Source organism: Haliotis asinina, chromosome 2 (genome assembly GCF_037392515.1).
Source record: "Haliotis asinina isolate JCU_RB_2024 chromosome 2, JCU_Hal_asi_v2, whole genome shotgun sequence".
In the NCBI taxonomy this organism is placed as follows: Eukaryota; Metazoa; Mollusca; class Gastropoda; order Lepetellida; family Haliotidae; genus Haliotis; species Haliotis asinina.
Genome location: NC_090281.1, coordinates 74932563 through 74957569, shown reverse-complemented (window position 1 = coordinate 74957569; position 25007 = coordinate 74932563). Strand labels below are relative to the sequence as shown.

Here is a 25007-nt window from a genome sequence, read left to right as displayed (position 1 = left end):
AGGTCATCTCTTGTTATATAAACCTAAAGTGTGCTTCTCACTATATGTTAGGTCATCTATTCTTTTCCCAGAATAACCGCATTTGAGGTTTTTGTTTTGGAGGGACAGGTTTTACTTTTTGTTAATAAGACCGCTTCCCAGGGTTTACTTTTCTTAACTTTATATAAACATCAACATTCAAATGATACATGAGTATTTGAAATCATTTGAAAAGTATCATTCAAGATTAAAGTCACAATACAAAGGTTTTCCGAAGTGGGATTGGAACTGCAATTCTCTCTCATCCAACTTCAATGTAAAACCATCGTGGTTGGGAAATCGCTCCCCCTCTGGTTTCACATTGTCTACCAAAACCTCAGAGGCATGTTTTCTCCTATACTTCCCTGATTTTGTTTCGCAGGAAGAGGTTTTACTTTCGTTAGAAAGACCTCTTCACAGGTTTTACTTTTCGTTAGTAAGACCTTTTCCCAGGTTTTACTTTCTGCAATCATGTTTTCCAAACTCTATTTGAACATCAACATTCACATGATGTTTGAGTGTTTGGAATCAATTGAAAAATATTGTTCAAGATTATGCTCAAAGTGCAAATGTTTTCCCTAGTAAAATTAGAACGGCAACTCTCAGATTTGCAGGCAGACAATCTACCACACGGCCACTGGGTCAACGAAGGAAAAGGGGTTGAATTATCTATCTATAATAACTGTCAATAAATTGATTTTGTGTGCGCCTCAGTTGTTGTTATATAGCTTCATTAAATGATCATCTACATTGCATTTATCCATCACTGATGGTATGTATGTTAGAGAAAGCACATCTCCAACTGTCAGGGTCAAGAAATCCCCACCCCCCTGGAGGCGTGTTTTGTGCTATACTTAAAGTATAGGGGTTATGATCATTTTTACCCTATGATGGCCTTTTAGATCAGAGCCCAGACGAAAGTTTACAAAAGTCAGGCTTGGGGCTATTGTGTAAATTTGACATGTGTAGGGAACCAAGGACTAGTTTTACTGTTTGTTGAAGAAGTTGGATTGTCCTACCTGTGGTATGTACATGCGTCTCTCCTGTACGATGGCATGGAACCATGCCAGGGCAAACAGCGCCTGTGATCGTGTCACGTTCCCACCACGACTCACATATTCGGGTGACCATGACTCGTATGTTCTCATCAAGTTCCTTTTCACACCTGGTGGAGCCTGAAAATACATTATACTTTGTTCAAATAAAATACAAAAAAAAAAGAAAAAAAGAATGACTACAAAACCGAAACAAAAAGGGAGCCAAAAATACAAAATAAAGGGACACTAGTCTGTTAATGTTGAATTTGTGTGTACTTTATGCATGCTTTCTGTGAAGATATCCAAAAGTACATCATCACTGTAATTATCCAACAAATTAATTCCATAATTCAAGGCAGCACTGTGCATCAGGATTCAATGTAGTCTCACCTCGTATGTGACCTTGAGACTGGACTGGAGGAGGATGGTGGGGAAACGAGGGTGGACCTCTGCTGTCAGCCATAGTCGGAAGTCAGCATGAGCCTTCAGTGTGTTCATCTCCTGGAACATTGAAATAGCAGGTAGGTTATAATGACGACGTCTAGAAATCTACATGAAGATTATTAGTCACAACTACTGGTACATAACAGTAGGTCAAATTACTACAAACCTTCTCCAACTGAGGCAGCCAAGCTGTCACAAGATGTAAATTCTTAAGACACAGCCAGTCTCCATTTTGAGAACACTCATGAAGCAACTGCATGGCAATGTCTGCCTGACCTTGACCCATGGCAACCTGAAACAAATGGTCAAGGACACTAATGTAGGTAATTATACACTAACCACACATGCATAGTTAAGGACTCAAGTCTCAGACTGAACATATACTAAATGATCAAACCAGCAAGGAGTTCTGACTCCATGTGTTGTATACTGTGACCAACCTGGTGGTACTTGTCAAGTCCAACTGTTTCCCCAGCCATGTCCTGCAGCTCCTGGGAGGGATCAGCTCCAGGGGAAATCAGGATCAGCACCGGCTCAGTAGATATTGTCTCCTGATACAGTTTCTTCAAACTCACACTTGCAGGAGACAACTCACGCAGTTCTGTATACGGAAATATCCTCTGGTATTAATGACTCATATTGGAGATGTCAATAAAGCCATACTTCAAAATGCAAACAACAAATTAAATATTAATCAGATCCAATTATCTTTCAACAAAACCACACAAACATTGCAGATACCTCACCAATACTATGGAAGAACAAACACTACTAGTCTGTAGTGAAGAAACAACCTCCACAAATACAACACAAAACTTACTACTGTTTTCAAAATTTTGAATTGAATTTGATGTTAAAGTATAAACTCAAACCTAGAACACTTTGTTTCATTTCTCTTTTTCAAAATTCTTGAGTTCTTGATTAATCTGTTTCATTAATTCTATTTATCCAAATTTTCCTTCCACGCTGTGTACATTCAAGTCATCAGCATTTTACTGACCTAGGACCTGGCATGCGAACTGGCTCATGGCACTCTGTAGACGGTCAGGCCGGGCAGCCTGGATGACCAGCAGTTGTTGGAACAGCGATGTCTTCTTGGTGACCATGGACGGCAGCTCCTGCTCACAGTTACTGCTGCGGGCAAAGTTTGACCACAGACCAGAGTCGTCCAGGTTCATCTGGTTGTAGAGGTCTGGGAAGTTGGCCTGAAGTGGAGAAGTGTAGCTACACATTCTAAAAACAGGAGTTAGATGTGTGTAATTTCACTGTCAACATTATCCCAGTTCACAAGAAATGGACTTTACACACTGTATCCATGCGAGGAAGGAAACCCAGGTCCTCAGCTTGATGAGAGGATGCTGTAACCACTAGGCTACCACACACCCTAGAAACCCCCTAATCACTAACTAAGACTCTTTTATAACTATTTGACAAAACACATTAACAATTCTTCTTGAGTTTTTTAAACATACCTTCAGTGAGGCTACAGCACCAGCTCGCTCCTGATCCACCCACGACGGTGCACTACGCTGTGCATCAGACTTGATGTCTGCCACCAGGGTGCCTGAGAAGCCTTCCCATTCCTGGAACAAATCACAGTACAAATGTCCATATCATTTGTAACCAAGTGGGGTGGGTTTAACAACATAACACACAAAATTTTAAAATACAGTAACTTCTCCAAACGCTGGCCCATGTGTCTACGAGGAATCTCCCCATTACCTTAAGTATTTAAGGAAAGATAAACCTTACACACCCTGTCACACATTTGTATCATAAACAGGATTAACACAACCTATCTCTTTGACTGCTTTGATACCTTTTTCATTCTTACTGATCTTACTGGCATATTTTCACATCTTGGAAAGCCAGTGACCCTGCATTCAAGTGTCACTCAAGAATTATGCAGCATGCTCAGTGGTTTGTATTAGTGTCAGTATATACAGCATTTTATAAGACGTTCTGTGAAAGGCTATATTTAAAGCTCAAGTTCATTATTGTTCCAAAATGGACATGAATTGTGTGTAACTTACATTTTCTTTGAAGAGATCTGGTCTCATTCCATGGACCATATGCATGGCAAACATGAGACGGTCGGCCTTGAAGAGTGAGCGACAAACATACTCGTACACCATGTGCAGCAGTTTACGTGACAGGGTATTGATTCTCATTTCTGTGCCACTCCCATCCTGAAACACAGAGATTACATGCACACCAAGTGTTCACTGAAACATAATCAATTATCATCCAAAACCAACATCCATGAATACTGTGGAACGTCAATGAATTCAGGAGCAGGCATGTTTAATTAGGCTTAATAAGGAAGTTTGTAGTGAAAGAGTGGATATTCCTGGCAAATCCAGTTGACAGTACACTACTGGTTGTGTCTGATGTTGAACGATGCCCTCAGCAATATTTCAGCTATATGGCGGCTGCTGGACTTGACAATCCAGTGATCAACATCATGAAGTGTCAATCTAAGCAACTGGGAAACAATGACATGTGTCAGGAAACTAAGAGAGCCAGACTACCCGTTCCCATTAGCTGCCTCTTACGACAAGCATCGGCTGCTGAAGTCCAATTCTAACCCTGATCAGGGATTTATTGAGGGTTGCTCTAGTTTCACAAGGGTGAAGAAGTGGTCAACTGCTTCTCTTTAAATTTGTTTAGGACAGATAAGAATTATTAAAATCTAAATATTTTAGATATTTAAATACTTACCTTACCATAGGTCTTATGCATATTACCTCAAGCTTCGTTAGTAGAGATCAGACAGACGTTGATTCGCCATTCCCTGAATGGCTACCTCGTATAATCTACGGATGTAGTCACGGAAGTGACGTGATCTCCCTACTCGCGGGAAAGCGAGCCATCCCAAAATTCACTTTTACTGGCAGCAGGAAAGAAAGGTCCGATGAGTCCAAAGTGGGGAGGAGCATCCAGCTTTGGGAGGGAGTCACCGCCCTATGGTAAGGTAAGTATTTAAATATCTAAAATATTTAGATTTTAATAAATTTTTAACTTACCTTACCATAGGTCTTATGCATATGGCTTCGACAGAGAGGACGGTGGTGTGGACTCCGGAGGACCTTCACATCTTCAGCAGACCAAGCACATGCACAGGAGACCCGGGAGACCAATGCCAACGTCACAGGGCAAACCTGGAAACAGGACAAAGGATAACCCAAGGGAACTCCAAAGAGAAACCGACGCACCCAGAGGGTGAGGTTAATCTTAAGACCAAAGGTAAGAACAGCACAATTACCTAATGGGCGGAAGGCTGGGTGAGTTGCTGTGCAACCACCAACGGGCCAAAAGACTGAAGCCCCTCCATGTCCTCGACAGCCAAGTCCCTCAGGTAGTGTGAGGCAAAAACGGTGGACGACTTCCAAAAACAACCCTCCATAATCTGTGGCACCGTACAGTTCCTGTGGAGGGCCATAGTGGACGCCAGGGCTCTAATTTCATGGGGGTTGTTCGCCGTCGGATGGGGGAGTTTCTTGGCATCGTACGCCGCCAGGATAGTCGCACGAAGCCACAGAGCAATAGTGTTTCTATTAACTTCCCCCTTGCACGATGAAGAAAAAGGGATAAACAGTCTCTTTCGGGAATGTCTCTTCAAGGCAGACCTCTGGATGTAATATCTAAGGGCCCTGACTGGACACAGGAACTCCTCCTCCGTATCATGTCGTCCGAGGATGGTCGATAAAGGCGGGATGGAGAACCGTCTATCTGGTTGCCCGGGAAGCTGATTCTTGGCAATGAAGTCCCACAGCAATCCCAAGTGGACTCGACCATGCCTAGCTTGTTCAAAACGCACTTGTGTGACATCCAGGGCATGAATCTCACTAACTCTAGCTGCCGTAGCTAGGGCAAGTAAGAAGACCGTCTTCCTGGACAACAGCTCGAAGGAAGCATCCTCTAGGGGCTCATATGGGGAGCCTCTCAAGTGTTGCAAAACAACATTCAGATCCCAAGCTGGAGGGCGGAACTTGACCTTCTGGTCCTCCAACTTGAACGCCTTCAGCAGGGCAACCAGTTCTGGAACTTTAGAAATCTGACGATCCGTCTTGACCGCCAAGACGGAGTTCAACGCTGACAAGTAGGTACCCAACGTACTCCCTTTGAGATGCTTGGAATTACGTAGAAACATCAAAAAATTCGCCACGAACTGTGGGGAAGCTGTCATGGGATCCTGTGATCTCTGAGCACAAAAGCTTTCAAATGAGCGCCACTTGTCATCATAGAGGGATCTGGTGGATGTCCGATGAGCTCGGGTTATGGCATTCGCCACATGCAAGGAATAGCCTTTCGCCCTTAATGCCTTCTGTAAATGGTCCAGCCGTGCAGATGGAAACTCAGCGGATCTGGATGGAGTTGTTGGATGTGCGGATGACGAAGGAGGTGTGGCCAATCTGGAAGCTGAACCGGATCTCCGCTGACGAGGCGTCGCAGATCGGGGAACCACGGTCTGGCTGGCCACCAGGGCGCGACCAAAAGCAGTCTCAGGTTCTGTGTCTGCTTGATCTTGCCAATCACTTCTGGGAGAAGAACGGGTGGTGGAAAAGCGTACGCGTCTAGACCCTCCCACGACAGAGATAGAGCGTCGACTGCCCAAGCCTGTGGATCCGGTACGGGAGACACGTAAGTTGGTAGCTGATGGTTGAAGCTGGTGGTGAAGAGGTCCACCAGGGGTCTCCCGTGGCGAAGGCAAATCTGACGAAACACGTCTGGATGAAGCATCCATTCCGTCGGTGAAGGTCTGCCTGGGTGCGACAACGCGTCTGCCAGAATGTTCTTGCAGCCGGGTATGTGTCGAACCCTGATTGTGATCCCGTTGCTGTCTAGCAGATCTGCTAACACGAACATCTGGTCTAGAAGTTGCTTGGACCTGGTCGTGCCCTGATTCCGGATAACCCAGACGACTGTGGAGTTGTCCGATGCCACCAGGAGCTTGGTGTTGGACAAAATCGGTAGCCAGCGGCGAACTGCTAGAATGACGGCTTGCAATTCCAGGTTGTTGATGTGCCACAACCTTTCGGCGTCGGACCACAGCCCTGAGGTCGTTCGGCCCGCCAGATGGGCGCCCCACCCTAGTAGAGACGCATCCACGAACAACTCGTGGTCGTGACTGGAGTCTTCCAAACAGACGCCGACGCAGACATTCGATTCTACCATCCACCACCGGAGATACTGATGTAGATGTGGAGGTAGAAGAACCCGTGACTTGAGGTCGTTCATCTGGATGAATGGTGACAGAAACCTCTGTAAGGGCCGTAGCATAAGGCGCCCTCTGAGAGTAAGATCCTGCGCCGATGTCAAAAGACCCAACAGAGACTGCCACTCTCTGAGGGTCATGGGTTGAGAGAGACCTCGATCCGCAAACGCCAGAATCTTTAGCCATCGATCTGGAGGGACCCTGACAAGATTGTCTTTTGTTAAAAATAATCCCCCGATGAAGGTCAGTTCTTGAGTTGGTTCCAGATGTGACTTGTTGGTGTTGACCATCCAACCCAGTTGATGCAGCAGGCGGGTGGAGAAGTCCAACTGTTTGCGTAGCAGTAGAGGACTGCCGTGGTTGAGAAGGCAGTCGTCTATGTATGGATCGAAGTCCACTCCCCTTAGATGAAGAAACCTGGTAACCGGAAGCGTGATGCGTGTGAAAAGCCACGGGGCCGTAGAAATGCCAAACGGAAGCACCCTCCACTGGTAATGTATTCCGTTGAAGACGAACCTCAGGTACTTCCTGTGACGCGGATGTATGGGAACATGTAGGTAAGCGTCCTGTAGGTCCAGACTGGCTAGCCAAGCCCCGGGAGACAATTTGGCTCGAATCTGCTCTAGGGACGTCATTCGGAAATGAGGAGGGTCGGCCAGATACTGTCTGTTGAAGACCGCCATGTTGTGAATCATGCGCATCTTGTCGGAATCTTTCTTTGGCACCAGGAAGATGGGTGAGTAGAACCCCGGGGAGCGGTGGGGTTCCAGCACTGTCTCTATGGCTCTCTTGGATAACAGAATGTCGATATTGGACTCTAGGAGAGCTAGTTGGTGTTGAGGATATATCCGCGACTGGGGAGTAGATGTCAGCGGTGGAGTCTCGACCAATGGTAGTTTGTAGCCGGACTTCAGAATCTTGCTTACAAACGGATCCTCTAGGAATGACCAGTTGGGCCAGAAGATCCCTAGTCTCCCACCTACTGGAGTCGGATGGACAGGTACGACTGGGGGTGGGAGGTCCCAGTCGGAGACATCCACGGCTTCAGCGACCAGAGTAGGGGCGCTTGCCTCTGCCTCGCCCTGGCGTCGAGGGGGTGTTCCGGCTGCGCTCCTGGGGCTTCCGCTGAATGTCATTATCCTTGGTGCGGCCCCGTCCCCTCCCAAAGGAGGAGCGGATGGATTCCCTCCTGGGAATATAGCGCTTCTTTCCACTTCCTCTGGCTCGAAAGGCAGAACCAAGCGCCTCAAAGGTAGACAGCGCGACTTCAGTGTTCGTTAATTCCGCGTGCGACTTGTAAATATCTGGAATCTTGTCGGCGAACAGAAACTTGGAAGTGAAGGGAGCCCGAAGTAATTGGCGCTTAAATTCCTCCTGCCAATTACATGTATCCAGGAAGCCGGAGCGGCGAACCGAAGTTGTCATAGCCAACGCTGCACGTAAGTGACCGAGTAAGTCATGAAGAACTTTGCCCTGCCACTGGAAGATCGTCGTGAGATGATCCACCCTGGAGGCGTTGTCTTCTGATAGGTCTGCTGCAGCCGCTGAAGTAGCTGAGGCTAACGCCGAAATGGGTTTAAGCATACGCTTGAGTTCCGTGTCAATAGCTGCTAATTTGGAGTCCTGCACTTTATAAGCTGAGAGTGAAGAACTTGACAAGCGCTTGAGTGAGTCGTCCTGGGCTGCACCATTATCTGTGAAGTCTAGGCTGTGGATCTTGTAATCAGACTTCCTTGACTTAGACGCCTTGATCGTAGGATTCAGAGACAGCTTGGCAAAATCCTCGTCCAGGAGAGACACTGCATCCGCCACCATAGGATGAGGTGGAATGAGTAGTTCCGGGGACAAACGGATGGACGCCGGATTATTAGGATCGACTGACGGAGAAGGACAGTCAGGTAGCCTGTCAGCAATCCACTCAAACACTGCCGATAGTGGTAGATAGGTGCCATCATCCTCGCCTACACCTGCCTCTTCTTCATAGTCAGGGCAGAAGTGTTGCTCCTCCAAATCTTCCCAAGAGACTGAAGTCGATTCCCGCCGCTGGGTGGAAGAGGTAGAAGGCGTCCGAGTAGAAGAATCCTTCAGTGAAACTCGCGAGGCCTCTGGTGAACGTGAACGCCGAGGAGATCTGGATCGCGAACGGAAGCGCCATCGTCTAGGAGAGCGTGAGCGCCGACTACGGTGAGGAGAACGGGAGCGCCGATTCCTCGGAGATCTGGACCATGATCTGCGTCTCGAGCGCTCAGCTTCGAAGCGCCGAGCGCGCTCCTCGTCTAGCTGACGTTGTAGCACCTCTTCTCTAGATAGCGTGTGAGAAATCCTGGGGATCCGGTAAGGCGCTGGCGGAGGCACAGGAGCCGGCGTCTGAACAAGCGCTGGCGTAGGTATAGGTGCTGGTATTGGAACCAGTGAAGGTGTCCCCATCAAGGCTGTAGACGCTGACGTGGGCATAGGCGCTGACGTAGGTGTCGGTGCTGGCATAGGCGTAGGCGTTGACGTTGAAATTAGTTCGGGAATCAAGGCAGGCGCTGACATGGGAGCTGGCACAGTAGCTGAGGTCGGCGCTGGCTCTCTAGTAGAAGTGCTGGGCGTCAGGAGAGACCGTAATAGCCTCTGAACTTCTGGGTGCGCTAAGGCGTCCGGACGGGATAAGTCAACAAAGGCGTCCGAGCGAAGTGGCTCCGGAGACGATCGAACCGGCGTCGTAGATGAGCGTTCCAAACCAGACGTCGGCGTTGGTGCTGTAAAGGTAGGCAGCTCCGGGTCGTCCTGTAAAGAACCTAAAGAAGAAGCTGGGGAAGACATTCTCCTCTTCCGCTGAGTAAACCTCTTTCTACGGACAGCTAAAAAGGTCTTGAAATCCGCCACTGAAAGACTAGTACAATGCTGACAGCGGCTGTCAAGGGAACAGGTCTGCGATGCACAATCCGGACACCAGGGGTGGGGATCCTTGGCTGACTTCTGCCCCTTGCAGACAGTACAAAACTGCCGAGTCATACACAGTTAACTGCAACAGATAAAAACATACCCGAAGCGTGAAATAAAACAATAACGCTAGAGGTAGAAACGAAAAACACCCCTACATAAAAAATGCAGCAAAAGCGCACCCCCAACCTAAAGTGGGTACGCCTGTAAGCTCGCGACAGCGACGGCTAGCAACCAACATGGCTACCTGTGAAACATGCCACGTGGGACAAAAAACACATGAAAAACGGCAAAAATCGGGAGGAAATACCATACAAAATAGCAGAACAGATGGAGGAAGTATTCCTGACGGAATAAAGAACCTCCAAGGCCGCCATGACACCTCACAAACGACGCAGGAAAACCCACATCGAAGTGAGAAAAAAAAAGAAACATTTACAACACGAGGTAGCAAGGTAAGTGAAGTTAAATTCAATTTAACTAACCACACACCTAGGGAAACAAGACATACCTACCTGTTGAACGACAACTTTATTCAACACAATAGAAAACTCCGAGCGAAACAAACACGTCTGATCAGACGAATGCTAGAAGTAAAAGTGAATTTTGGGATGGCTCGCTTTCCCGCGAGTAGGGAGATCACGTCACTTCCGTGACTACATCCGTAGATTATACGAGGTAGCCATTCAGGGAATGGCGAATCAACGTCTGTCTGATCTCTACTAGCGAAGCTTGAGGTAATATGCATAAGACCTATGGTAAGGTAAGTTAAAAATTATCCTTTCCAAAACTACTAAAACATCATAATGCCTCTTGACTCCAGTCACACCTCTTTCTGGATATACAACACATAAAAACACTTAAGAACTTATACAAAAAGACAAAATTCAAGCAATAAAGAAAGGGATTTACTGTTGCACAGTTTGAAATATATATACATATACACACACATATTAAAGAGATACTGGACAACACAATACAAATCAGATATCTAAACAATTAACTGATGGAAAATAATACAATTGTCTGTAAACAGTGATATCATAACATATACTGGCTTATTACTCACATGTTTTGTTTGAAGAGCTCGTTGGAAGATTCGGAGGAATGCAGCCAGACTGAAACGGTACATGTTGTTGATCTTTGACAGATCGCTGATGACGAAGAACAACATGCTGCCATTCTTCGCCAGACCCAGGTATGTGTTCCTCTCCTACAGCATTCAGAGTGAGTGAATGAGTGAGTGAGGAAGGGAGGGAGGGGTGTTAATGAATTAATCTTCGCTACTTATCTTCTTATTATCACTTTCGCTACATAAGCCTTCCATGGTCCAGATTTCTCAAGAGGTTAATTGGGTTTTACCTTGACATTCAAGATTATTTCACTTGTACAGTAACAAGCATGCATGTGTATGAGCTGACCTGGTCAAGAGATGCTTGCAGGCGGACGGACTCGGACAGGGAGTCAGTGATAGTGATGCTGCTGGCTTTGGTCTTGTTGAGTGAGTCCAGCAATTCTTTGTTTTCCAGGATGTTTCCCTTGGCACTTGCCAGCTCCTGATTAGCGATAAATAGAAAATGTCTTTCACACAATTCTGGGATACTGAAGATAGGTACTTTTCAATAATGACACTACATTAAAATCTGACAGTCAACTTAAATCCTTCCTCTGGCATGCTGCTAACTGACCAGCTTGGTTGTCATGGAAACAATTTGACATTTACCATTATTAAGCCAGGGTGCTACAGATATTACTTATAAGCAAAAGACTGTGTCATCATCGCCCAAAACATGGCCAACTCTGTCAATGATTTGCTCCCTGTGTTGGCATCACCCTTCACCTCCAGCAAGGAGTCCTCCAGTTTGGCCAGCTGGATCTTCAGGTCCTCCTCCTGTTTCAGCAGCTCTGTCTTCCGCACCTCCAACTCCGGCTTCTCATGCTGCAGTGTCATCGCCAGGAGCTGGAACATACATTCACAAAACACTGCAGCTACATCATAATACTTGTTTCCAAGGGAGTGACTTCCATTCCACAGGACATGATCCACAAGGCACACCCTGCTAACACAGGAAAACTTTCCATGGACAGACGACTTCTATATTGCAATATTAGTGTGGATCCTAACCGTTATCGTGCAAACAATGGACTTCAAGTTTGTTAGGATCTACACTGAATGTTGAATCTATTACAATAATGAAGCTGTCTATCTATAAACGCTTCTTCTTCATCGTACCAGCAGATGTTACACTCTGCTAGGGACTGGATGTCAGATGGTCAAGAATAAAATATGAAATCTGTCTCAATGAAGATCTGCTACAGTCTTCATTGATCAGGTCTCACATGATGTGTCCTGTGGCAGGTATTCAGATCTTCCTCCTACACTGGTGTAAACTTTCAACTTTAGACTGTTACAGAATAGGATAAATCTTCCTTCTGTCTAGATCCTTCACTGCGTCACTCACGTTGGTAATAAGAACATTGTCAAAGGATATGCAGCTACAATATGGCACACACCTTGCACTTAATAGTCTGGTATTGAATGACTGTGCTCACAAGGAACAGACTTTCAATGACTCATTACTACCATCAACTGACCTGTCCAGTAAGTCCAGCCCTTGTGGTTGTGAAGTTGACCTCTGTGATGACAGATGCTGCATCTGGAGGGATCTCTGGATTTGGGTTCCTCGTAGTCAGGAACAGCCGGAACTCTTCATTGTAGTCTATTGTCTTTTCACCAATCTGGACAACATAGCGAGGTCCTGGCAAGAGAATGATGCAGATTGTAATAGCAAATCTGGTACTAATATTTCAAAGAAATTTGAATATGTGCTAGCAGAGATTACATCCAAAATGAAAGTTCAAGTTGGACCCCTTGAGAGACAAAATATTCAAGGACATCCCTCTGTCATGAGTAACTGGTGATTCCCATTGAAATTATCTGTGATATACACTCAGCAATCAACAATTGTAATCTGTGTAACTGTTACATTTGTTACATATCCACAAACTTAAACAATATGTACCTTTTAGATGGAGACAGTGTGTTGAAAGGGAGCAAATAAGTTGGCTACAGCATACACATCACATCAAAATAAGACATAGTTTCAGTGAATCGTGTTCATAACAAACACATGCATAATGAAATGGAGCTATGCAGATCAGGTTTAGAATAGATCATTAGAAGTAATCCATGTTTGTCACAAGAGGTGACCGACCAACAGGATCAGGTGGTCAGACTCGCTGACTTGGTTGATACATGTCATTGTATCTCAGATGCATAGATCAACGCTTATGCTGTTGATCACATGATTGTCTGGTCCAGGCTTGATTACTTACTGCCACCATATAGCTGGAATATTCCTGCACGCAGCATAAACGTTGACTCAGAGTAATGAACTGGTGGATATAAGAACTGCTTTTTTTCCCGGCCACTTGTATATTTTAGTTGAAACGAGCACACAGCTATAATTAACTAAAATAGTCATTGCTTTGAGTTATTCTAACTGCAGTTTACTGTATGTTCATTCTGAAATGGCCAGTTCCTTCAAGCCAGTCAAAAGGTACACTCACAATATTTCTTGTCACTCCATACTCACCCTGAGCAGTAAGATCGCCTCTCAGTAGAGGGTACAGAACGGGCTCGATGCCATCCATCTCCTGGATAATCAGAGTCTTGCCAAAGCGGACAGCCAGTTCAAGGACGGTGCTGAAGTTGGCATCCTGTTGGTTGACTATCTCAAGGCGGTTCTCCTTAAGGTGTGTCTTCAGCCATTCTGTTGCCCGTGACGACGGATCAATCAAGAACGGACGCAGTGAACTCTGCAAAGAACACACACTGGGAATTAACAAACTTGACAGAAACTCAACTGCATATTCTGTGATGGTTCAAACTGAAATAATAGTTTGGGTACATGTGACATAATGAGACAATGAATGAGTCTGGGAGAATGGTCTTGGGCTTGGTTTACAAAATAATTTTGCTTCTATAAAAACATTAAGTAAATATACTGCAATGTGAGTTGTATTGGGGACGCCTGTCTATATGTAATGTATCACCTGGCTGGCTTGCATAGTACATGCATATTGTATTCTAGTAAATACATATACCTACATTCATTGAAGACGTAAATTTCAGAACTTGTAAACCTAGGTCAAAACGGTCTCACTTTAGTATAATTCAAATTGATTGTCTACACTATAAACAGTACCTATAATCAATTGGGCCCTAATTGAGCTTCATTTCTCAACTTACCTTGACCTTCTTAAGAAGGGTTATGAAGTTGTAACTGCTTATTACAATGGAGAAAATGGTGATGGTATTTTTGATGGTTTGATTTAAAGATCATATATTATTAAGACACAATTAAGACAGAATCAACAATGAACAAACACACAAAACTAATCAACCAGAAACACAAACAAGAAAACGACACATGCTGAAAATGAAACTGTAAAAAGGCAAGGTTATAAGACTGAAAAACAACAACACAAACACAAATGACAATCTATTCTAAACAGGAACTAGATAAAGTTACAGTACAATAACCTTTAAAGGACAGCATGTGTATATATAAAAGGAAGTATGCAAAGTGCCATAAATGTGATTACATGTTCAAGAGACATTAATTGCTGTCTGCAAATTGTGAATTTGGATGAGATTCTCAAGATTCCAAACTGATTGTATGCTAATGTCTACAGTGAAACCTGTTTAACTTATATTTTGGGGATACTTGAGAAGGGTTTAGGTAAGGAAAAAGTCGCATATTCATGAATATTCATGAATATATGTCTTTGGTAAGAACAAAGGACCTCAAAAAGATTAACATGGACGGTTGAAACATCCAGAATAAAAGGGTGTTTCAGGGAACTTGATATTCTCTGATGTAGTACTGTACATAAATCTAGGCACCCATGTAGCAAGTTCAGAGTAAAGAGAAGGTAATGACAAGCTATGCCCAAGTTAAAACCTAACATATCATTTATAGGATTTTGAGTCCAAGTTAAACAGGCTTCATTGATATCACTGTTGCCTGACACTGAAACCCGTCTGATTCCAACATGATATATTTCTAATGAGTACATATTGACTTTTTCCCTCTTTGTGTGTGAATGGGTTGAAATAGCAGACCAAGATGGCAGTGAGAGGCTGTAAGCTATCTTGGCATCCAAGAGGTGACAGATCTGATTCTGCAGCACAAGATATGACAGAGAAACACATAGCATACAACAATCCTCCTTGGTGCAAAGAAAAAAAACGTAGATTAAGCAAGAGCTGTTCAACCAACGAAAGTGACCCGCCAAACTGGACTTTGGAGAAACCATTTTTTGTTAACAAGAGCCATAATGATACAGACAAACTTCATTGATAACAACTTCACTGCTTCATGAGTGTGAAGTCATGACACGGTTTCCTGTTCCATTGTCTTCCTTATCAACCGTAATAGAATCTGTATTGAGAAATTGCACTCATGAAAAAAGAAGTTGAAATCAATAAAGTTAGTCTACATTGTAGTTGCCAAATTCTAAAATGCCACTGAAAGAGGTTAACAGCCATAATGGATGAATGTAAAGACTGTTCGTAGGAACACAATACAGGTGGTGATGAGTGCAAGATTTAACATGTGGGTTGATGAACGAAATGAGGAAGGTGAGAGATGTGATGGCGTCACACGATGGTGGTGGCAGAACTCAATCACGAAGCAGTGCACGAGTTAAGCGTGTGTCTTACCCCAACTGGCAGGTCGTTGATCTGGCACAGAAAGTGTTTGGTTATTGTATGTTACAGTGCATGAGCACAGCATTGCATCACCAGTTGTCATGGTAATGGTGTATTGATGACATTGTGCCAACTGTCGACATAGTTGTGGTGTACATGATGATGGGATTGCACTACTTGTTATAGTTAAAATGTACAGATGGCATTGGGCCAGTTTTCATAGTTTTGCTGTAGGAGCAGGGTATTGAACTATTTATAATCTGCTGTCATGGAAACCTGCCAAGGTATTTCTGAAAAAGGCACTGGTTTCCACGATACATCTATTCAGTCTTCTGCAAACTGGTGTTATCCTCACAATGCAATATTCTATGACTCATGCTGTTATGGTCGTATCACCTATTTGGTAACATATCAAAGCAATATTATGCAACTTGTTATCATAGCAATATCGAAGCATGGCAACCTCTTGATATATATCTAAGCAGTGTTCTAGTAACAGTATCTAGGTATGGCAGTCCGTTGTTATGATAACAAAATCTATGCAGTGCTCTGCTGTGTGTCCTGGGGTGTCATGGTATGGGCTCAATGCAGGGTTAATGTGACCAATCAGCACAGAAGCAGTGATTAATTCAGATGACAGTAGTTTTCTTCAGTCAACTGAGCATGTGAACTGCTGTTATCTGCAGCTTCTGGCTATGAGGAATATCACTAACATATCTGTACTTTTCTATAATAATTATTATAACATAAATAATAATAATTATTAACATTAATGCAATGTCTGTAACAAAACATCTGAAGCAAGGAACTCCAACAATCTTAACATAACAGCATCAGTTACCTTCTTACGTATGTAAACCCATTTATTCCTTTCATCCTGCAACATCACCACTCTTAGCCATAGACATAATTCACAGAAACTTGATAACAACTGAGAAAAAACACACACTGCCAACCTGTCACACAAGCCCAATTTGGTAGTCTTAACCATATTTCTTTGTTTACAGTAACTTCTAAATAGTAACTAGAAAACCATGTTCATGTTCTGTAGAAATTATGACTTAACAATAAGCTCCTGTTATGTTCATTCTCAAATTGTTTTGATACCAGTTATTATCATACTGTAAAATATGGTGACATTACGAAAAAAGCACATCACCATAAATAGCATTGTAAACATTTTCATGACCACAAGTCTCATCATAAAAAGGCAAACTCCATGTCAGAACATATTGAAAAAACTTTAACAACATGATCGTTGTGTATGGACTGTTAGAATGAGTTGGTATGGGAATGATATGGTCTAGTTACACAGATTCCGTTACCACTTCTCACAGGCCGAGCTCATGCTGTGCCTCCATCAAGACGTACCTGCAGAATGACGAGGGCATTCTCCATGGAGAGATCATCGGATGGGAGACCTTCACCCTTCCAGATCAGCTGTTCACTCTCAGTACTCAGGAAGCGGCGAAGATCAAACTCTTTTACGCCAATTGTATCCATCCATCCCTGCAGGGTCTCCTTACGGACGTCCTCAGGTGCCGAGGACATGTATGTGATGAATGCTGATGCCAGCATGGCTCGCTTGGGTAGCTCGCTGAGGACTGTGGACAGCCCACCAACCTGTTTAAAAAGTATCAGGTTGTAAAAATATGTCACAAATGGAATGAAAAGGGAGTGACTGAATCTTTAAGTGACAGGAAAGAGAGAAAAGCAAAAGGTGAACTCAAAGTAAATTTGACAGAAATTTAGTTAGACTACTGCAGCTAATGATTAGTATCATACAAACCAGTGATTGATACTATGATGTAGAAGGGTGTCTGAACCACAGACTTTCTTGAGTCAATATATTGGCCTTTAATAACCCATGCTTGTCGTAAGAGGCAACTCACAGATTTGGCCGGTCAGGCTCGATGACTTGGTTGACACATATCACTGGTTCCCAATTGCGCAGCCTGATGCTGACATTGTTTATCACTGGATTGGCTGGTCCAGACTCAATTATTTACTGACCACTGCCACATAGCTGGAATATTGCTGAATGCGGCGTAAAACTAACTCGCTCACTCACTCACACTCACTACACATAACATATAGTAAATAATGTAAGACTCAGGACAAGGAACAACAGAGTTCTCTCACTGTCATTCATAGTAAACACTTTAAACTACCTTTCATGAGTTCCACTCAACAATAAGTGACATTTGCTGATATCCTCACCTGGGTGTTCCACCTCTGATACTCCCCATCCAGTTTGGACACAAGGGTCTCAGCTGCCTGTATGGTCTCATTCTCCTTGTCCAACTTGATCTTCAGCTCTGCTGCCTCCTTTGTCAGGGTCTCGAATCTGTTGCGGAGCTGGGCCACCTTATTGTCGACCTCATTCAAGGCGGTGCTGAGTCGACTCATGCGGGACTCTGCTTTTTCCAAGTTCCTATAAAGACATTTGTCCAGGTTCATATAAGAATGTCAAGTGCTGATTGGTTCATGTTACTCTGATAAAATACCATGTACACCCATCACGATCCACGAGCAGGGAGTACAAAAGTCATATTATCCTGCCACACCTCAGTGACCATGTGAAGAGAGGAAAGCATGTATCAACAAGGCTTTAGCAGCGTATACTGCATTGAGGACAGCTGATCAGCTGTCAGCATGACAGCATGTATTGCTTTCTTTTGATTTAGTAAAAACATTCGGCTAGACATATGCATTATCACATATCATATAATACAACCTTAATCAGGACTGATAAAACCCTGTATTTGACGAGACACAGTGTGATAACTTATAACATACAGAAAATGACTCATAGCATCCAACCAATACGCAACAATGGTCCAACAAAGTGAAAAAATGATAAAGTGAGTGAGTGGGTTTTATGCCACATCAGCACTATTCCAGCCATAGTGACAAGGAGTGAGTGAGTGAGAGAGACAGACAGAGAGAGAGAGAGAGAGAGAGAGAGAGAGATGAGAAAGCCTTCAAACATTTTTCATTATGTTTTATGACTTCAGTGAATGAGAGAACAGTATTCACATGACACAAGGGTGCATATGACCTGGACCTAGGGGTGCCAGAAAGTGAAGCCTGGTGCAGGCTTGCCAGAAACATATGACAGTTTGTATGAATCCCTGTTCATTCCAGTTATGTTTCTGGGTCATGTATTCTTGTAGGCACTATAGTTCTGCTGATGTATTTCAACCAAGACAGCCCTGTATATACTTTGTACTCTCCCCCAACACTACCCTGGAATACACTCTCCATGACATTGGTTGTTCTACTCACTTTCTCAGTTCATTTTGCTCATTCTCCAGTGGTTCAATCTTTTCCAGTACATATGAGTACTGTACATTGGCCTTCACCCATCCAGCCAGGGGTTCTGCTATCACAGACGCTCGTCTGGCAGTCTGTCAAACACAGGAAGAAGCATAATTAAATACTGCTACATTTAGACACATGTAACAAATAGATACTGGTGACAGCAGTGTGTCCATGTACTGATGTCTGAAAACCTACCGCTGGGTCAAAGCAGTCCTTGTTTTTCTTCAGCAAGTCCTCCACACTCTTACGAATCTCTGGAGTAATCTTTCGTGCATCGAAGGACTGGATGTCCTCCTTCACACCACGCTTTGCCAGGAAACTGTGGAGAAGACACATCCAGAAATTGATCTCAGTATGCAATTAGTCACTGAGCATGTGAACCTGTACAAACTGTACCACTTGTACCATTCTTCATACAAAAACAAGTGAAGTGAAGATTCAAAACAATCCAGAGATCAACAATATGAGCATTGATCTATGCAAATGGGATGTCATCATGTCATCAATCAATTCAGTGAGCGTAACCACCTGATTCTGTTAGTTGCTTCTTGCGACAAGCATGGGTTACTGATGACCAATTTTAACTCAGATTTTCATAGGTCTGTGTGTCTGGGGAATTGAACAAGAGTGAATGTTTAATGAGGCTTGTTATTGAACTGTTGTAGATCATCATAACAACACAAAATACTGAAGAACTTCTTGACAGATCTATATGCTTTTCCGTTGTTAGTTGTTGAACACTCAAATATATTTGATGAGGGATCCCAAAGAATCAAATCTGGACCAGACAAACCAGTGATACAAACAGGTTACACTATCTCTCTGTCATCCAAAAAAAACAATTCTGACCACATTATTCTCACCTTTAGAAACAAGAATCAACTAGCATGGACCAGTTCTAACCTGGATTTCCCATAGTGTTTAAAGGGAAATCAAGCCTGTGAAATGTACAATTTATTCACCAAATGTATTTCCTACCTTTTCATGCTGACCCAGGATGTATCAAATATTCCCATCAGTCTGAGCACCCCCTCCAGGATGACACGGATGACTTCGGGTGGTGCTCGCAAGGCACGTATCTCAGACAGGGAGTCAGTCTTGATGCTGCCTACAGCCTTCCTGGTGGCCTGGACGAGGGGTTCAACATCCATCAATTCCACATCAATGGCCTTCTTCCTCTTCTCCAGGAGTTTGTTCTCCTCAGCTGCCTGTTGTTTCAACACCTCCATCTCATTCTTCTGGTCACTGGCGTTCTGCAACAGGATCATCCAAAACACTCACTTGAAGCCATTGATTTATTGGCAGGCAGGAAGAAAGACTGGAAAGTGTTGCTTCATAAGCAACTGACAGCAAAATGTTGAGATACACTAATCATGACACACTTCAATATTTCTAAGTAGCCATGCTTCAATGTCTGTTTCCCTACCTGCATGCTGACTGTGATCTCACGGAGCGCAGCATCAGCCTCCGATTGTTTCTGGGCCAGAAGTTGGCTCTGGTCAGCAGCCTTACGCTTCAGCTCATCCACCAGGTGCTTGGCATCATTCAACTTGGACACACCAGCCTTGACAACAACAAAAACACAGACATTACAAATGAATCGTCCATAACAGTGTGCCAATGAACAAAAGTGCTGAGTATATTTTCCTTGATCTCACAAGACCTTGCACATGTTTATCAAGTGACAAAGCCAATCAAATGACAATCTCACGACAATCCCATGACACACCTGCAGATGCTGCTGCCTCTGTTCAATGCTCTGTTTCTTGGCATTGTACACCTGGTTGTATGTGTTCAGGAACACCATGTAGCGTCGTGGAGTGGCACCAAACATGTGACATGACTCATGAACCTGTAGGAAACAACGGCAGAGTTCCTCCCCTCCTGACAACTTGCGCTGGTGATGTCTCTGGTCCCCGATAGATCCCCCCTCAACTTTGGGTGGACGGGTCAGCAGCATATAGGGCACCTGAAAGCAGACCATGGTAACAAGTCCAAGAAAAATATCCATGTAGCCTTTGTACATAAAAGAAGACAAATGCCATGGTCTGAGCTATGTTCCACTTTCTATTATAGTGACTTGAATATTGGAACGATGGAGTAGACATATGCTCTTCTTCTCCGCACATCTCATCAAAAGCTTTGAGGTAAGTAAGCAACATGGGTTCAATGTGTCCACTACTGGTGTCCTTGCACGTTGCATTGCAGTGATATTGCTAAAAGCGGACTTAATCCCATCTTACTCTCATGCCAATAAGGACAGTACAGATATACTTTGGTGGACATGAAATACAACATTCTGTGACATATTTGAACACAAGAGGATCCCAAACACTTGTACCAACCTTGACCATGCTCTCCCGACTCCATCCTTCCATCCACTGGACTGCACACTGCTTGTAGAAGGCTGGGTTGCTCTCACAGTTCAGTGTGAAGTTGGTGTTGGTGCAGTCCATCACCAGCACTATGTGCAGGTTACACAAGATCTCTGGAACACAGTAACACCAACAATGTAATCTTATCACTACCAGCTGGTCTGTTGATTACACTGACAAAACTGCTGATTGCTACCTATGAGAATACAAATTTGGTCTGTTAAAGCAAACTGACTAAAGTATTTATGCCACTAAATCAGAATAATGCCAGGATAGTTCAGTTTCTCTGACACAATGACTATGTGAATAAAAAAAAATGAACACTTCTGACAACTTAAGAATGTTACTTGCAGGTAAGTGTCACTTACTAGAAGCAAAGTAGTTGATGAGTGTTCCACGGAATCCGGCCTCAGACATGTCATCTCTGAGAGGAGCAAGAATGGGTTCAAGCTCCTCTGGGTTGTAAAGTCCCGGAACCTCCCCAGCAGACAGCAGACTGTTGATGAGCTCCAGGAACTGTGGCTCCACGAACTGGTGGTCCTCTAGCAGCAGAACCACCTGCTCCCCCTCTATACCACTGAGTTGCATCACCTACAATCCAACATTATTACATCACATCAAGGCTCCCCCAAATCATAGTGCTCCCCTCTATATCACGTGAAATATCACCTACAAATAAGGAATATCTCATTAGGTTGGGGCTCCAGAAATGGTTGTCCTCCCCCTCTATACCACTTAGTTGCATTACCAACACCCAAGCACCACCATCATGAATATGGTAGTCTGTAAACTGGTTGACAGAATATTTATTGACATGCTCGGTGGGATATCTCATTTATTAGTCTGGATCTAAGCCTTTTTCTAAACAACTGCTCTGACCAAACTTTTGTGCATAGTTTTGCAACAGCTTTTTCCACTCTCATGTTGATTTTGTAATGGTCTCTGGCCATGGTCATTACGTTACATAGAGTGTCAGATTCAGAACACAAACAAATACTGTTCATTATTGTCCCTTATTTGTCTCTTCATCCAGGGAGTCACATAGGGGGCGACCATTAAAAAACCTTGTACATCTACAATTGTAACCTAAAGAAATATGATGATGATGATAATTCTCACATGTTTCAAGTCATTCTTGAACTGTTTCATGCCATATCCTCGTGAGATCTTTGGCGAGTACATCTGCATCTGATGCATGTGAGCTACTACTGACACGGCAGTGCGTCGTCCAACACCACTGCGACCTGCCAGCAACAGGGATCCTCCAGGTTTGGTGAGGACCCGATCAACGCGAGCCATGTTGTCCAGTACCTCTCTGAAGATCAGGACATCTAGCTCACGGTTCTCATGACCTGAAAAAGTTTGTACAGGACTCATAGAGAGGTCCAGATTATGAAGAAAAGTGGTTTCCAATTGTCTTGATTTGACTGGTTCTGTTGTTCTGTTGTATAGCAATCAAACTAAAGACTATTCAAACGCATCTGTTACATTACTTCAGGGGTCCTCTTTTGATTGATCCCAATAAATGACTGAAATCAAAGCACTTCAGGGTCAAAGCTTAAAGGCCATTTTTGTTCCTGGCAGTGGTATGTTAGTCCAAGGACTATTCAGGTTTGAACAATAGTTTGATCTTATTCTCTGGTTTTAATCGCTGAAGGTCTAACACTCACTGTAGATCCGAAGACCCTTCTGTATAACAACCTTGAGATCATCTTCTGCGAGTTTGCCAAGCGGCTTCCCGAAGGGTGGTAGAGGGGCCCCTGCTGCTGCTGATGGTGCCCCTGCATCTGCTCTGGCCCCCCATGTCACATAGTAGATGGCTGTGGATAGATATACACTGACAAACTTTCCCTTTATAATTCACATGATATACTGTGACTCACACTCACACGATATACTTTGATGCTATATCATCTTCACACCCACATGATATACTATGGCATTATGTCATCTTCACATTCACATGATATACTGTGACATGTCAGCTTCACATTCACATGATATACTGTGCCACTACGTTGTCTTCACACTCACATGATATACTGTGAATCTATATCATCTTCACTCAGATGATATACTGTCACGATAGGGCCTCTTCATACTCACGATATACTGTGGCACTACGTTGTCCTCACACTCACATGATATACTGTGATGCTATATCATATTCACTCACATGATATACTGTCACGATAGGTCATCTTCATACTCACATGATACACTGTGAAGCTATGTCAACTTCTCACTCACATGATATACTGACACTCACATTTCATACTGTGACACTATGCTGTCATCACATATAACATACTTCTTCACACTCACATAATATACTGTGACACCATGTCGTCTTTACACTCACATGATAATACTGTGACACTATGTCATCTTTACACTCACATGATAATACTGTGACACTATGTCGTCTTTACACTCACATGATATACTGTGACACTGTGTCGTCTTTACACTCACAAGTAAAGGTGGCAATGTTATAGCCATAACCATCAGCAAACATTAAATCACAAATTGGGGCAGGAAGCGGCCTAGAGGTTAAAGCATTTGCTAATCATGCTAAAGACCTGGTTTTGAGTATCTACATTTCCACTGTTCCCTGTTGTGATACTGGTGAAATATTCCTAAAAGCAACGTAAAACTCAACTCCCTCACTAAATGGGAAATTCTAAGTCACCAATGAAAAAACAACTTCCGCTGACTCGACACACATGTACTTAATTGTCAATTACTAATACTCACAGTCTATGTTGTCAAATATGTTTCCAGACCAGTCAGCTCTCACAATGCTCATTAAGATGTTATCAAAACGGTTGAGGCCGTCCTGACCCACAATCCTGTCTCTGAAGAGTCTTCGTGCCTCATATGCCCAGATTTCCAGCAGGTGGTCACTGGTATTCTCACTGGCACCGCCAATCAGGTCATATCGCAGCAGGCTCATGGCCCAGTTGGTCAAATCCCGGGGTGAAAACAAGTAATGGCTGTAGTCGTCAACTGTGAACCTTGACCGCAGCTGAAATATTGATCAGAACAATACTGTATGCCAGTCACCATGGTGTGAAAACAACCTTAATATCAACATTGTTCTGACACTGCATAGTTTTGTTTTGAACAAACAGCATTAATGTTTCCTTTCCTAATTGTGCAGTCAAGGAACTTAAACACTCCCTGTCGGATTTAGAGATGTCAAATACCTGTTCATACACCTGGACCATGGAGCCAGCAAGAGCATGGACCTTGGACATGTTGCCCCAGACTGGGTGGTGTGACAGCTGGCGGTGCAGGATTGGCTTCAGGTACGCACTGTAAATAGTCTGCAGCTGTTCTCGGTCAGGGTACCTGTATGCAGAGAGAGTAAGTTGTGTTTTAGTGACCAGTGACATCATACATGTCAGCTTTATGTGTGAGGAAAAAAAAACAAAGTTTGGGTGAAACTTAAGGTATCTAAGGGGGGCAACTTTGCATAGTAAATTGTAGGGTGTCAGACAACTTCCGCAAGATTCATATGAGAATCACATCTCTGGTAAATTAGTACATATACCAAAGGTTGTTTTTGAGTCATTTTTGAATGAGTTTCTTTTTCTTTCAGGCACATAACTACAATATTTCGACTTACCCAACCACACATATCCTGACTATGGATGTGAAGCGAGTGGTGAGTTTGTGTCGCCCAAGTCCGGTCCCAGCACCCATACTAGCCACAATCTGGACATTCTCCAGGCCCACCCACTCCAGGTTGGAGTCATAGAAGCCATTGTACGTCACAACCTGCAGCACAATCCATGTATCAATTACACTTTCACCACAGTCATTATCATGATGGAAGATGTTCCAACAAAAAGGGGGGAAAAAAATGAAAAGAATATGCCCCTTGTCTCATGTTTGCAAGACATTTGGACGAAAATTGATTAATTACTATGTGTCCTATGTCA

At 43.7% G+C, this 25007-nt stretch overlaps 1 protein-coding gene across 2 annotated transcripts in view; it reads right to left on the bottom strand.

Moving 5' to 3' along the window:
* Window positions 1-25007, bottom strand: part of LOC137274304 (cytoplasmic dynein 2 heavy chain 1-like) — a 76676-nt gene that overhangs the window by 7159 nt on the left and 44510 nt on the right. Inside the window, exons 42-68 of one of the 2 annotated variants that reach the window (XM_067807440.1) lie at window positions 24692-24843; window positions 24270-24414; window positions 23818-24088; window positions 22731-22880; window positions 22180-22412; window positions 21429-21651; window positions 21031-21173; window positions 20415-20654; window positions 20112-20249; window positions 19664-19938; window positions 18881-19004; window positions 18650-18771; window positions 17582-17795; window positions 16733-16984; window positions 15374-15394; window positions 13242-13464; window positions 12241-12404; window positions 11486-11605; window positions 11067-11201; window positions 10715-10858; window positions 3533-3688; window positions 2972-3082; window positions 2500-2704; window positions 1940-2100; window positions 1666-1791; window positions 1446-1556; window positions 1038-1193 (exon numbers count right to left, since the gene is read on the bottom strand). In XM_067807440.1, coding sequence (XP_067663541.1) covers window positions 1038-1193; window positions 1446-1556; window positions 1666-1791; window positions 1940-2100; window positions 2500-2704; window positions 2972-3082; window positions 3533-3688; window positions 10715-10858; window positions 11067-11201; window positions 11486-11605; window positions 12241-12404; window positions 13242-13464; window positions 15374-15394; window positions 16733-16984; window positions 17582-17795; window positions 18650-18771; window positions 18881-19004; window positions 19664-19938; window positions 20112-20249; window positions 20415-20654; window positions 21031-21173; window positions 21429-21651; window positions 22180-22412; window positions 22731-22880; window positions 23818-24088; window positions 24270-24414; window positions 24692-24843 — 4515 coding nt within the window. The remainder of the gene's footprint in view (window positions 1-1037; window positions 1194-1445; window positions 1557-1665; window positions 1792-1939; window positions 2101-2499; window positions 2705-2971; window positions 3083-3532; window positions 3689-10714; window positions 10859-11066; window positions 11202-11485; window positions 11606-12240; window positions 12405-13241; window positions 13465-15373; window positions 15395-16732; window positions 16985-17581; window positions 17796-18649; window positions 18772-18880; window positions 19005-19663; window positions 19939-20111; window positions 20250-20414; window positions 20655-21030; window positions 21174-21428; window positions 21652-22179; window positions 22413-22730; window positions 22881-23817; window positions 24089-24269; window positions 24415-24691; window positions 24844-25007) is intronic. The other variant, XM_067807441.1, reaches the window with a different exon arrangement.